This window comes from Anomalospiza imberbis, unplaced genomic scaffold, assembly GCF_031753505.1.
Source record: "Anomalospiza imberbis isolate Cuckoo-Finch-1a 21T00152 unplaced genomic scaffold, ASM3175350v1 scaffold_61, whole genome shotgun sequence".
NCBI lineage: Eukaryota > Metazoa > Chordata > Aves > Passeriformes > Viduidae > Anomalospiza > Anomalospiza imberbis.
Window position 1 is genome coordinate 589,520 of NW_027100224.1, and position 14,328 is coordinate 603,847.

General features: G+C 55.0%; 1 protein-coding gene across 1 annotated transcript; it reads left to right on the plus strand.

Moving 5' to 3' along the window:
* The first annotated feature begins 317 nt into the window (after positions 1-317).
* LOC137467401 (non-receptor tyrosine-protein kinase TYK2-like) lies at positions 318-13,748 on the plus strand. Its single transcript, XM_068178907.1, has 23 exons — positions 318-510; positions 1,741-1,864; positions 2,253-2,397; positions 2,706-2,869; positions 3,011-3,389; positions 4,217-4,399; positions 5,355-5,512; positions 6,029-6,152; positions 6,255-6,447; positions 6,526-6,632; positions 6,987-7,163; positions 7,716-7,803; positions 7,877-8,004; positions 8,640-8,775; positions 9,327-9,478; positions 9,558-9,708; positions 10,704-10,801; positions 11,066-11,258; positions 11,417-11,535; positions 12,153-12,325; positions 12,404-12,521; positions 12,623-12,733; positions 13,585-13,748. Exons 1-23 carry the CDS (start codon positions 333-335, stop codon positions 13,717-13,719), a joined length of 3,534 nt encoding a protein of 1,177 aa, XP_068035008.1. The 5' UTR covers positions 318-332; the 3' UTR covers positions 13,720-13,748.
* The last annotated feature ends 580 nt before the right edge of the window (positions 13,749-14,328 follow it).

The window sequence follows — 14,328 nt, forward strand, 5'->3', positions numbered from 1 at the left end:
ATCCCCAAATCCACACGGAAACGGATCAAAATCCATTTGGGAATGAGCCAAACCCCATCTGGAAATGGGTCCAAACCCCCCCCACACACACACCTTTTTCCCCCCAGAAAAAACCCTGGAATTTTCTCTGTCTGCTCTTGTCTCCCCCATTCCCCTGCCCCATTTTCCTGGGATAAACCCTGCTTTTTGTGGGGCTTTCCTGGGAGGAAGATCCGCGGGGACGCAAAGCCGCTCCGAGCGACGCTTTCCCCTCTCCCCCGGCACAGCGGAGCTTTGGGAATGCCAATTCTGGGTGCAAATCCCGGGTTTTTTTTTCCCCCTCGGAAGCCGTCATGTCGCTGTGCCGGCGCGGGGCCGAGGCCGAGGCCGAAGGCTGCGGGTTCCCGGCCGGGGCCGGGCTCAAGGTGTTCCTGCACTGGAGCGGGGACGAGGAGCGGGAGCGCTGCCGGGTTTACGGCCAGGGCTCCCCGAGCGCCGAGGAGATCTGCATCGACCTCGCCCGCAGGATCGGTGAGGAATTCCCGAGGAATTCCCGGGTTTGGGGTGGGTGAGGAATTCTGGAGTTTGGGGTGGGTGAGGAATTCCAGAGTTTGGGGTGTGTGAGGAATTCCCAGGTTTGGGATCGGTGGGGAATTCCCAGGTTTGGGGTGGGTGAGGAATTCCCGGGTTTGGGATCGGTGAGGAATTCCGGAGTTTGGGATCGGTGGGGAATTCCCAGGTTTGGGGTGGGTGAGGAATTCCTGAGTTTGGGGTGGGTGAGGAATTCCCAGGTTTGGGATCGGTGGGGAATTCCCAGGTTTGGGATGGGTGAGGAATTCCCAGGTTTGGGATGGGTGAGGAATTCCAGACTTTGGGGTGGGTGAGGAATTCCAGAGTTTGGGATCGGTGGGGAATTCCCAGGTTTGGGATCGGTGGAGAATTCCCAGGTTTGGGGTGGTTGAGGAATTCCTGAGTTTGGGGTGGGTGAGGAATTCCCAAATTTGGGATGGGTGGGGAATTCCTGAGTTTGGGATGGGTGAGGAATTCCCAGGTTTGGGATCGGTGGGGAATTCCGGAGTTTGGGATCGGTGGGTGAGGAATTCCCGGGTTTGGGATGGGTGAGGAATTCCCAAATTTGGGATGGGTGGGGAATTCCTGAGTTTGGGATGCCTGGGGAAGGGCGGGTGCTCGCTGTGTGACACGCCGCTGTGGATCAGGAGTTCCCAGGGCAAATAAACACCAGGAGTTCCCAGGGAACACACCAGGAATTCCCAAGGAAAACACCAGGGAACACACCAGGGATTCCCAGGGAACACCAGGGAAAACACCCGGAATTCCCAAGGAAAACACCAGGGATTCCCAGGGAACACACCAGAAATTCCCATGGAAAACACCAGGAATTCCCAGGGAAAACACCAGGGATTCCCAGGGAACACACCAGAAATTCCCATGGAAAACACCAGGAATTCCCAGGGAAAACACCAGGAATTCCCTGGGAACACACCAGGAATTCCCTTGGAACACCAGGGAAAACACCCGGAATTCCCAGGGAACACACCAGAAATTCCCAAGGAAAACACCAGGAATTCCCAGGGAACAACTCCCCTGGAATTTCAATTTTCTGGGAGCAACCCCCCTGGAATTTCAATTTTTTGGGATCAACCCCCCGGAATTTCAGTTTTTTTCGGAGTAAACCCCCCGGAATTTCAGTTTTTTGGGAGCAAACCCCCCGTCCCAGCTGGCTTTTCCCATTCCTGGCAGGAATTACCCCACTCTGCTACAGCCTCTTCGCCCTCTACGACCCCCAGAGCCGGATCTGGCTCCCGCCCAACCACCAGTTCCACATCGGGAAGGACACCAACATCAACCTGATCTTCAGGATGAGGTGAGGCCTCTCCCGCCCCGGATTTCCCTGGAAAAGCTGGTCCCACTGAAAGGAGGGGAACGGTGGATTTGGCCTCTCCATCGGCGCGCAAAAAGGGAGGGATTTTTTGGGATCAGCAGGGGGTCCCTGGAAAAAAAAAAAAAAAAAAAGATGGGAAAAGCTTTAAATGATCCCATCCTGGAGGCAGGAAGAGGCTGCTGCCTTTCATTCCAAGCTCGGATTAATTCCCTGTGCTCAAATCCCAATTTTTTTTAAGCACGTGGCTGATTCTCCCGCGGTTCCAAGAAGTTTTATTCCTTGAAAAACCCCGAAATCCACTGATCCGAGCCCGGAATGTGACTCCCAGCACGGGGCCAGCCCCTCTCCTCCTCTCCTCTCCCCATTCCAGGTTTTATTTCCGGAATTGGCACGGGATGAACGACAAGGAGCCGGCGGTTTTCCGGAATGTGCCGCGTGCGGGGGATTCTCCCGAGGAAAAGCCTCCCGGAGGAGCTTTACTGGACAGATCCTCCTTCGAGTACCTGTTTGAGCAGGTAATGGGGCAGGATTTGGGGGAAAAATGGGATGATTTTCCTCAGCCCAGCTGGATTTAGCTCAGGATCTGTTTTTCCATCCCCAGGGGTTTATTTGAGGATAACAACCCCCCTGAGTTTTCCCTTTGGAAAGGTTTTATCCTGCCGGGATCGGAGCTGGGTGGGATTCCGTAATTCCACGGGATAATTTTCCCTCTTAGGGGATTTTTAGTCGCAGTCCCACCTTTTGAATTGAAAAGCACGAGGAAAATCCTTCTGGAAATCGCCTCAGGGCTGAGTTTTAGTCGCAATTATTTCACGTTTAACAGGGAAAATTTGAATTCATCAACGACGTCGCCTCCCTGAAGGATTTCCAGAGCGAGCCGGAAATCCAGAAGTTCAAGAACGAGAGCTTGGGGATGGCCGTGCTCCACCTCTCCCACATTGCCATAAAAAAGGGCATTTCCCTGGAGGAAGTGGCCAGGAAGTACAGGTAAAATTCCTGCTTTTCCCAAGGGGTTTTTCCTCGTTTTTCACTGTTTTTTTTAACTTGTTTTCCGCGGCTTCTCTGTTGCATCCCAAGCTCTTCCTGCACCTCTTCCCGACAATTCCCCCCTTTTTTTTTTTTTGGCAGCTTCAAGGACTGCATCCCGCGCTCCTTCCGCCGCCAGATCCAGCAGAACAACTTCCTGACCAGGTTCCGGATGAAGAACGTCTTCCGCCGCTTCCTGCGGCGCTTCCAGCGGCACACGGTGGCCGCCGGCAACCTGACGGAGCGGGACGTGATGTACAAGTACCTGGCCACCCTGGAGCAGCTGGCTCCCCGGTTTGGGAGCGAGCTTTTCCCGGTGCTTTCCCTGGAAACGGCGGCCGAGGGCGAGAAGGGGCCGCCCTGCGCCAACGGGGGCCACGCGGAGCCGGAGCAGCCGCTGATCCCGAGGGATTGTCCAGTCACTCACCACGTCCTGGTCACCGGCACCGGTGGGATCCAGTGGCGGCCGGTGCCCGGAGAGGTGGGTTGGGATGGGGTGGGTTTGGGATGAGCCATTCCCATCCCAAATCCCATCTTTTTCCTTGGTTTTAGGTGGGTTTGGGATGAGCCATTCCTGCCCCAAATCCCATCTTTTTCCTTGGTTTGAGATGGGTTTGGGATGAGCCATTCCAATCCCAAATCCCATCTTTTTCCTTGGTTTGAGGTGGCTTTGGGATGAGCCATTCCCAACCCAAATCCCATCTTTTTCCTTGGTTTGAGGTGGCTTTGGGATGAGCCATTCCAATCCCAAATCCTGTCTTTTTCCTTGGTTTGAGGTGGGTTTGGGATGAGCCATTCCAATCCCAAATCCCATCTTTTTCCTTGGTTTTAGGTGGGTTTGGGATGAGCCATTCCCAACCCAAATCCCATCTTATTCTTTGGTTTGTGATGGGTTTGGGATGAGCCATTCCCGTCCCATATCCCATCTTATTCTTTCGTTTGTGATGGGTTTGGGATGAACCATTCCCGTCCCAAATCCCATCTTTTTCCTTGGTTTGAGGTGGGTTTGGGATGAGCCATTCCTGCCCCAAATCCCATCTTTTCCCTTGGTTTGAGGTGGCTTTGGGATGAGACATTCCCACCCCAAATCCCGTATTTTCCTTGCTTTGTGGTCCTGGGTTTTACCTGGGGCGCCCAGCTCATTTTCCAGTTTTTCCCAGTTTCCCACCCAAATCCATCCCACACCATCTCCTTCTCCTTCACTTGTGCATCCAGGCTTTTCCTCGGGCTCCAGCTTATCCCGGTCCCCCCCAAAACCCTTCCCAGCAGCAGGAAAAGTCTGCAATTCTCCTCTTTTCACCCCCGCAGAGCAGGGAAACCTTGTCCCAGCGTGGATATTTTGGGAGAAAAAGCAGGAACAAGGAGCCGGAGGCGCAGCCGGCGGAGCGGAGCGAGCCGCCCTGGTGCCATTTCTGCGATTTTCGGGAAATCACCCACGTGGTGGTCAAGGACTCCAGGATCAGCATCCACCGGCAGGACAACAAGTGCCTGGTGGGTGGGGACGGGTCCCTCCCGCCGCTGGGATCCCGGGATTGCTCTTCCCAGGTCGGGAGGAGGCAGCGCTGCGAAGAACAAGGGGTTTCATCAGGGGTTTCTTCAGGGTTCCCCGTGGGTTTTTTGGGGTTTCCCATGGGTTTTTAGGGTTTCCTGCAGGTTTTCCATGGGTTTTTTAGGGTTTCCCATGGGTTTTTAGGGTTTCCTGCAGGTTTCCCATGTGTTTTTTAGGGTTTCCCACAGGTTTTCCATGGGTTTTTTAGGGTTTCCCTTGGGTTTTTTAGGGTTTCCCGCCGGTTTTCCATGGGTTTTTTAGGGTTTCCCTTGGGTTTAGGGTTTCCCACAGGTTTTCCATGGGTTTTTTAGGGTTTCCCGCAGGTTTTCCATGGGTTTTTTAGGGTTTCCCGCAGGTTTTCCATGGGTTTTTTAGGGTTTCCCTTGGGTTTAGGGTTTCCCACAGGTTTTCCATGGGTTTTTTAGGGTTTCCTGCAGGTTTCCCATGGGTTTTTTAGGGTTTCCCACAGGTTTTCCATGGATTTTTCAGGGTTTCCCATGGGTTTTTTAGGGTTTCCCGCAGGTTTTCCGAAGAGTTTTTTAGGGTTGCCCATGGGTTTTTCAGGGTTTCCCATGGGTTTTTTAGGGTTTCCCGCCGGTTTTCCATGGGTTTTTTAGGGTTTCCTATGGGTTTTTCAGGGTTTCCCATGGTTTTTCAGGGTTTCCTGCAGGTTTTTTAGGATTTCCTACAGGTTTTCCATGGGTTTTTAAAAGTTTCCTGCAGTTTTTTTCAGGGTTTCCTGCGTGTTTCCCAAGGGTTTTTTTAAGGTTTCCCATGGTTTTTTAGGGTTTCTCACAGTTTTTCTAGGGTTTTCCATGGGGTTTTTTAGGTTTCCCATGGTTTTTTTAGGGTTTCCCGTGGGTTTCCCGCTCACCCCGGTGCTCTGTCCCTCCCCAGGAGGTGCTGCTGCCGTGCCCTGGCAGTGCCCTGGCTCTGGTGTCGCTGGTGGACGGATATTTCCGGCTGACGGCCGACTCCAGCCATTACCTGTGCCACGACGTGGCCCCGCCGCGGCTGCTCCTGAGCATCCACAACGGCATCCACGGGCCCATGCAGTGAGTGTGGCTTCCCTGCGGATCACCCAGATCCCACGGAGTCATCCTGGACCATCCCGTGCCCTCGGGGTGGTCCCTGAGTGTTCCATCTGCTTTGGGTTGGTCCAAGTCCATTCCGTGTCCTTTGGGTTCATCCAGAGCCGTTCCTTGTTCTCAGGGCTCATCCAGAGCCATTCCCTGTCCTCAGGGCTTTTCCTCATTAATTTCTTTTCCTCAGGGCTCATCCAGAGCCATTCCCTGTCCTCAGGGCTCATCCAGAACCATTTCCTGTCCTCAGGGGATTATCCAGAGCCATTCCCTGTCCTCCATGTTCATCCAGGTGTCCTTGGAGCTCTTCCAGAGCTATTCCACGTCCTTTGGGCTGATCCAAATCCATTCCCTTTTCTCAGGGCTCATCCCAATCCATTCCCTTTGCTCAGGGCTCATCCCAATCCATTCCCTTTTCTCAGGGCTCATCCCAATCCATTCCCTTTGCTCGGGGCTCATCCCAATCCATTCCTTCCCTCCCTTTTCCAGGGAGGAGTTTGTTTTTGCCAAGCTCCGCCGGGAAGAGCCGGAGGAAGGGCTCTTCATCCTCCGCTGGAGCGTCCTGGATTTCAACCGCATGATCCTCTCCGTGCTCAAGAGGAGCCACCAGCAGGTAGGGACGCGATTCCCAGCGCGGGATTCCCAGGAATTGCGAGCTCTGGAATGACCCGGGAGCCCCGTGGCTTCAGCTCCTGCCTCTCCCTGGCTTTTCCAGGCTCCTGGGACGCCGGGAGCCTTCAAGTACCGGCAATTCCGGATCCAGAAGAAGGGGGACTCCTTCGTGCTGGAGGGCTGGGATCGGGAATTCCCCTCCCTGCGGGAGCTCCTGGATGTGCTCAAGGGCTGCACCCTCAAATCCGGCGAGGAGAACTTCACGGTGAAGAGGTGCTGCCCGCCCAAGCCGGGAGGTAGGGACAGGGATCATCCCGGGGATCGGGAACGGGCGGATCCGGGAGCTCACAGCGCCCCGTCCCCTCCTTTCCCAGAGATCTCAGACCTGCTGATCACACGGAAGGCGAAGGATAACGGGAAGCAGATCCTGAACCTCACCCAGCTCAGCTTCCACCAGATCCGCAAGAATGAGATCACCCAGGTGCTGCTTTCCAGGGATTTTCACTGCTCAGATTCCCGGGATTCACTGGGGGAAGTGGAGGAACCTGCTCTGCCTTCTCGGGATCCATGGAATGGTGGATCTCTCTGCTTTCCTGGGATTCTCAGCCTTCCAGGGATTCCCTCCAGATCCCAGGATCCTCCCACACCCCTAGGCCAGCCAGCAGGATGCATTTGCTGATTCATCCCTTCCATTTCCAAGGGAAAGGGAGGGAAAAATCCCCGTGGAAGCGGCTTTTTCCCACACTGGGAGGCGGAGGGAACTCGGGGAGGGATCCAGGTGAGGATTCCCACCTTCCCAGCGTCTAACAGCTCCTGCTTTTCCCCGTTTTCCCAGCGAGCCCACCTGGGCCAGGGCACCCGGACCAACATCTACGACGGGGTCCTGAGCGTCTGCGGGAATTCCGGGAACGACGACGAGGCCGAGTATTTTTCCACGGAGCAGAACAACAACGGGCGGGAGATGCACGTGGTGCTCAAAGTCCTGGACCCCAGCCACAGGGACATCGCCCTGGTGAGCCCTTCCCAGGCTGGGAGAGCCGGGATCGGGGCGGGAAACACGGATCCAGGGGGTGGGTCAGGGATCCAGGTGGTGGGATGTGACCCCAGAAGGGCTGGAACGCGGCCCAGAGGGTTGGAATATGGATCCGAGGGCTGGAATTCAGCTCCAAAAGGGATGAAATTCTGCTCCAAAAGGGCTGGAATTCGGTTCCAGGGGCTGGAAAGTGGATCCGAGGGGTGGAATAAGGATCCAAGGGCTGGAATAAGGATCCGGGGTTGGAATTCGGCTCCAGGGGCTGGAATTAGGTCCCAGGGGCTGGAAAGTGGATCCAAGGGCTGGAATAAGGATCCGGGCTTGGAAATTGGCTCCAGGGGCTGGAGTGTGGATCCATGAGGGCTGGAATTCGTCCTGGTTTTTGATTCTGGAATTTGGCTCCCAAAGGGCTGGGATGGGGCTCCCAAAGGGCTGGAATTTGGCTCCCAAAGGGCTGGAATTTGGCTCCCGGGAGCTCCCGGGCCCTTCGGGAAGCCCGGGATCCCCCTGCCATCGCCGCTGTCCCCGCAGGCGTTCTTCGAGAGCGCCAGCCTGATGTCCCAGGTGTCCCACGTCCACCTGGCCTTCGTGCACGGCGTCTGCGTGCGCGGCTCCGAGAGTGAGTCCAGCAGCACCCCCCGCCCCGCTCCCGAGGCCCCAGTCCCGCGGGATCATCCCGGTTTTCCCCGCAGACATCATGGTGGAGGAGTTTGTGGAGCACGGGCCCCTGGACGTGCTGCTCCGCAAGGAGAAGGGCCGGATCTCCGTGGGGTGGAAAATCACCGTGGCCAAACAGCTGGGGAGTGCCTTGAGCTACCTGGTAATTCCAGCTGGGAGTTCCCGTGGATACCCTGCAGTGCCTTCCCTCCCTTTTCCCAGGGGGTAATCACATTTTTAGGGTCATTCCGCCCATTCCTGCAGCCCGTCCTTGCTCCCTCTCCCCTGTTCCAGGAATTCCAGTCCTCCACGGATTCATTTTGGAGCTGGGAAGAGCAAGGGATGAGGATGGGATTCTGAGCAGGGGTTTGGGAACAGGGCTGGAAAATCCTCTTTATCATTTTATTATCTGCTTTGGCTTGATCTCGGAGCAAAATCCCAAGAGAGGGAGGTGAAATTCCAGCCAGGAATTCCAGTTGTTCGTTTTATTTTCCAGAAGCTTTGCCTTGCCCCAGGCATTGCTGGGATTTTTCCCAATATTTATTTTTTTCTGGGATTGTTTTCCAGTATTCACTTATTATTTGGAGTCTGTTGGAATTTGCTACTGGGAAAATGAACACTGGAACGTTACTACGGGGAAAATTATTGCGGGAACTTTTTTAATGGGGGAAAATTTACTATTGGGAAATAATTTATTATCAGAAAACGGTAAAATATTTACATTAAGTAAAAAATAATTGATTTTTTTTTTTAAATTTATTTCCCAATCATTTTTCCCTTTCCCCCTGCTTTTCCCAGGAGGATAAGAACCTGGTGCATGGGAATGTGTGTGCCAAGAACATCCTGCTGGCCAGGAAGGGGCTGGAGGACGGATCTGCGCCCTTCGTGAAGCTCAGCGATCCCGGGGTCAGCTTCACCGTGCTCTCCCGGGAAGGTACTGGATTTCCAGGGGCAAAATCCAGCTTATTTTTCCACCCTTTCCCTAAAAATTCCCATAGGTTGTGGCCAGAGCTCTTTTCACAGAGTACTCACTATTTTTCCAACACGAATTTTCCCAATATTTGGCATTTTAATATGGGAATTCCACCCGGTTTGGTCCCCAAGCTGCTGTCAGGGATGATCCCACCCCATACCAGTGCCTGGGATGCTTTTACCACGGGCTCTCCCCTTGTAAATCCCATATTTTATCCCTTGAAAATCCAAAATTTTCTATCTTTAACATCCCATATTTTATACCTTTAATATCCCATATTTTTCTACTTAACATCCCATATTTTATACCTTTAATATCCCATATTTTCCTACTTAACATCCCATATTTTACACCTTTAATATCCCATATTTAACACTCCGTCTTTAATATTTTAACCCTTCGCCTTTAACGTTTTACCCGTAACGGACCGACGCCCCAAACACGCCATCACCCCCAATAAATAATGAAAAGAAGTAATTAAAATACTTCCCCCGGTGGGACGTGCCCCTCAGAGCGCGTGGACAGGATTCCCTGGATCGCCCCGGAATGCATCCGGGATGTCGGGAACCTCAGCACGGCCTCGGACAAGTGGAGTTTTGGGACAACACTCCTGGAAATCTGCTTCGACGCCGACGTCCCGCTGAAGGAGCGGACTCCCTCCGAGGTGATTCCCGCCGTTTTCCTTGGTTTGGGCTGGATTTGGGGGTCGGATTTGGAGTTTTTTCCCCGTGTTTTTCCCGCAGAAGGAGCGTTTCTACGAGAAGAGGCACCGGCTGCCGGAGCCTTCCTGCCGGGAATTGGCCTCGCTGATCTCCCGGTGCCTCAACTACACCGCGGTGGAGCGGCCGTCCTTCCGCACCGTGCTGAGGGAGCTCACCCGGCTGCAGCCGCACCGTGAGGGCCGGGAACGGGGAAAAATCCCGGGGGAACGGGGCAAAATCCCGGCGGAACGGGGATGAGGGTCCTGGATCGGGGAATGGGGGAAATCCCGGGATTCTGTGGGGGAAAGGGGCGTGAGGGAACTCACCCGGCTGGAGCCGCTCCGTGAGGGCCGGGAACGGGGAAAAATCCCGGGGGAACAGGGAAAAATCCCGGCGGAACGGGGCAAAATCCCGGCAGAACGGGAATGAGGGTCCTGGATCCGGGAATGGGGGAAATCCCGGGATTCTGTGGGGGAAAAGGGCGTGAGGGAGCTCACCCGGCTGCAGCCGCACCGTGAGGGCCGGGAATGGGGCAAAATCCCGGGGGAACGGGGCAAAATCCCGGCGGAACGGGGATGAGGGTCCTGGATCGGGGAATGGGGGAAATCCCGGGATTCTGTGGGGGAAAGGGGCGTGAGGGAACTCACCCGGCTGGAGCCGCTCCGTGAGGGGCGGGAACGGGGCAAAATCCCGGCGGAACGGGGCAAAATCCCGGCGTTTTGTGGGGGAAATCCTGGGATTCTGTGGGGGGAAAGGGCGTGAGGGAGCTCACCCGACTGCAGCCGCTCCGTGAGGGGCGGGAACGGGGAAAAATCCCGGGGTTTTGTGGGGGAAATCCCGGGATTCTGTGGGGGAAAGGGGCGTGAGGGAGCTCACCCGGCTGGAGCCGCTCCGTGAGGGCCAGGAACGGGGAAAAATCCCGGGGGAACGGGGAAAAATCCTGGGGATTTGTGGGGGAAATCCCGGGATTCTGTGGGAAAAGTGGGCGTGAGGGAGCTCACCCACATCCAGCTGCTCCGTGAGGGCCGTGAAAACGGGAAAATTCCTGAATTCTGTGGGGGAAAGGGGCATGAGGGAGCTCACCCGGCTGCAGCCGCTCCCTGAGGGGCGGGAACGGGGGAAAAATCCCGGGGTTTTGTGGTGGAAAAGGAGGAAAGGGAAAACGGGAAAAGCCAAGGTCCCTCGCAGACCTCGTGGACGTCACGTCGGTGAATCCCGACTTCCCGGTTTCGGATCCCACCGTCTTCCAGAAGCGGTACCTGAAGAAAATCCGGGAGCTGGGGGAGGTCAGTGAGTTCTGGGGAAGCTGGGATGGCTCCTTTCCCTCTCTGGATCTGAAATTCCACTCCTCAACCTCTTTTCCCTGCGGATTTCCCTGGCTGGACCCAAAACTCCACATTTTAATCCTTATTTTCACATTTTAACCTATTTCCCCGGCTGATTTTCCCCTCCATTTCTGAACTTTGTTGACCCCCTGTGGATCCTCCCAGCACAGGGAAGCCCCAAAACCTCCTTTCCCTGCCAAATCCCCAAAATTTATCGTTCTCCAGGGCCACTTTGGGAAGGTGAGCCTGTGCTGCTACGACCCCACCAACGACGGCACTGGGGAGATGGTGGCGGTGAAATCCCTGAAATCTGGGAGCAGCCCCCAGCTCCTGAGCTCCTGGAAGAGGGAAATCCAGATCCTGAAGACCCTGTACCACGAGAACATCGTCAAGTACAAGGGCTGCTGCAGCGAGCAGGGTGAGGGACAAAACCCCCTGGGATTTTCCAGTGGATCAGCCACGGAGAGCTTAAAAAACCCCAATTTCCACTTTTTTTTTTTGGCCGGGAATCGCTGTCCTGGCAGGAATTTGGGGGCTCTCAGGGGTGGTCCTTACATTGCCGTGTGTCTGTTGCAGGGGACAAGGTGGTGCAGCTGATCATGGAGTACGTCCCGCTGGGAAGCCTCCGGGAATTCCTGCCCAAGCACCCCCTGAGCCTGTCCCACCTCCTGCTCTTCGCCCAGCAGATCTGTGAGGTGAGCCCGGAATGGGGCTGGACCCCGAAAAAACGGGATGATTCCCCCAAAAAATGGGGTTGAACGACTCAAAAACGGGGGTTACAGCCCCAAAATCCGGCTGAATTGACAAAAATATGGGGCTGGACCCTTTGGAAATGGGGCTGAATTCCCAAAATGTGGCTGAATTCCCAAAATATGGGGCCGGACCCTTTGGAAATGGGGCTGAAATCCCAAAATGTGGCTGAATTCCCAAAATATGGGGCTGGACCCTTTGGAAATGGGGCTGAAATCCCAAAATGTGGGGGCGGACCCTTTGGAAATGGGGCTGAATTCCCAAAAAATGGGGCTGATCCCCAAAAAATTGAGATGAACCCCTCAAAAATGGGATTGGCATCTCAAAGTGAGGCTGAACTCCAGAAATAGGATTGACTTTCCCCCAAAAATGGGGATGAACCCCCAAAACACGGGAGTGCCAACCCTCAGATGGGGCTTAATCCCCAAAAATGCGGCCGATTCCCACAAAAAACGGGGACAAAACACCGCACGGCTCCCCCAGAAACGCCTGAAACCCCCCCCAAAACCGCCCCCAACCTTCCGGAATCCCCCGGAATCTCATTTTCTCCCCGCTTTTCCAGGGCATGGCCTACCTGCACTCCCTGCACTACATCCACCGGGACCTGGCAGCCCGGAACGTGCTGCTGGAGAACGAGCACGTGGTGAAAATCGGCGACTTCGGGCTGGCCAAGGCCGTCCCCGAGGGCCACGAGTACTACCGGGTGCGGGAGGACGGCGACAGCCCCGTGTTCTGGTGAGGGGTGAATTTGGGAGCGTCCTGGGAACGCTGCTGGGTCCCAAATCCCGGGTCCGTGATCCCAGATGATTCCAGGTACGCCCCGGAGTGCCTCAAGGAGTGTAAGTTCTACTATGCCTCGGATGTTTGGTCTTTTGGGGTGACCCTCTACGAGCTCCTGACCCGCTGCGACCCCGGGAGCAGCCCCCCGGCCGTGAGTCCCGTGAGAATTCCAGGGTTTTCGGGTTGAAATCGGGGTTTTTCCCATGGATTTTGGTTTTGGTTGGTTTTGGTTTTCTTTCCCCCCCACCACAGAAATTCCTGGAGATGATCGGGGCCACGCAGGGGCAGATGACGGTGCTGAGGCTGATCGAGCTCCTGGAGAGGGGGAAGAGGCTCCCCATGCCCAGGGATTGTCCCTGCGAGGTGGGAAAAGGGGAAAAGCGGGGAGAAAGTGGGGGAAAATGGGAAGGGAAGGAGGAAAAGGGAGAGAGGGAGGGGAAAAGTGGGGAAATGGGGAGGGGAGAAGGGGGAAAATGGGAAGGGGAGAGGGAAAATGGGAAAGGGGAGAGGGAAAATGGGAAAGGGGAAGGGAAAATGGGGAGAGGGAAAGTGGGAAGGGAAAAAGGAAAATGGGAAAGGGAAAAAGGAAAATGGGAAAGGGGAGAGGGAAAATGGGAAAGGGGAAGGGAAAATGGGGAGAGGGAAAGTGGGAAGGGAAAAAGGGAAATGGGAAAGGGGAGAGGGAAATGGGAAGGGAAAAAGGGAAATGGGAAATGGGAAAGGAGAAGAGAAAATGGGAAAGGGAGAGGGAAAGTGGGATGGGTAAAAGGAAAATGGGAAGGGAAAATGGGAAATGGGAGGGGGAAAATGGGAAAGGGAAAAAGGGAAATGGGAAGGGGAGAAGGAAAATGGGAAAGGGGAAATGGGAAATGGGAAGGGAAAAAGAGAAATGGGAAAGGAGAAGAGAAAATGGGAAGGGGAGAGGGAAAGTGGGAAGGGAGAAAGGAAAATGGGAAGGGGAAAAGGAAAATGGGAAGGGAAGAGAAGAGAAGGGGGAAAAGTGGGGAAGAGGAAGGGAAAAAGTGGGAGGAGGAGGGAAAGTGGGGAAGGAAAATGTGGAAGAAAGGGGGAAAGATTGCGGGAGAAGGAGAAAAAGGGGAAAGGGCAGGAGCAAAGCGGGAAGGGAGGAGAGGGCAGGGGGTGTTTGACATCCCGGGGCGGCGGGGGAGGCTCTCCCGGGGAGGCTCTCCCGGGATTCCCCGGTTTTCCCCCAGATTTACCGGCTGATGAAGAACTGCTGGGAGGCCGAGGCCTCGTTCCGCCCGGCCTTCCCCAACCTCGTCCCCGTCCTCAGGAGCTTCCAGGAGAAGTACCGGGCCCAGGCGCCCTCCGTCTTCAACCTCTGCTGAGGGAGGGGAGCAAAAACCCCCATGGAATGGGGGGAAAAAATCCCAAAAATCCCCATGGAATGGGGGCGAAAAAATCCCAAAAATCCCCATGGAATGGGGGACAAAAAACTCATGGAATGGGGGGGAAAAAATCCCCATGGAATGGGGGGCAAAAAACCCCATGGAATGGGGGGAAAAAATCCCATGGAATGGGGGGGAACACCCCAGAAAGCCCCATGGAATGGGGGACAAAAAAACTCATGGAATGGGGGGAAAATGCCCCAAAAACCTCATGGAATGGGGGGCAAAAAATCCCAAAAATCCCCATGGAATGGGGGGTAAAAAACCCCATGGAATGGGGGGTAAAAAACCCCATGGAATGGGGGGAAAAATCCCAGAAATCCCCATGGAATGGGGGGGGGAACACCCCAGAAAACCCCATGGAATGGGGGGCAAAAAAACCCCATGGAATGGGGAGTACGCCCCAAAAAACCCCATGGAATAGGGGAAAAACCCCAAAAAAATCCATGGAATGGGGGGGAAAACCCCAAAATCCCATGGAATGGGGGGCAAAAAAACTCATGGAATGGGGAGTACGCCCCAAAAAGCCCCATGGAATAGGGGAAAAAC

Bases quoted from the DNA above. Each gene is read 5' to 3' on its own strand.
- LOC137467401 (XM_068178907.1), top strand. From the start codon at position 333: ATGTCGCTGTGCCGGCGCGGGGCCGAGGCCGAGGCCGAAGGCTGCGGG. The intron at 6,153-6,254 runs GTAGGGACGCGA...TGGCTTTTCCAG, and splicing joins TCAAGAGGAGCCACCAGCAG to GCTCCTGGGACGCCGGGAGC. The intron at 6,633-6,986 runs GTGCTGCTTTCC...CCGTTTTCCCAG, and splicing joins GCAAGAATGAGATCACCCAG to CGAGCCCACCTGGGCCAGGG.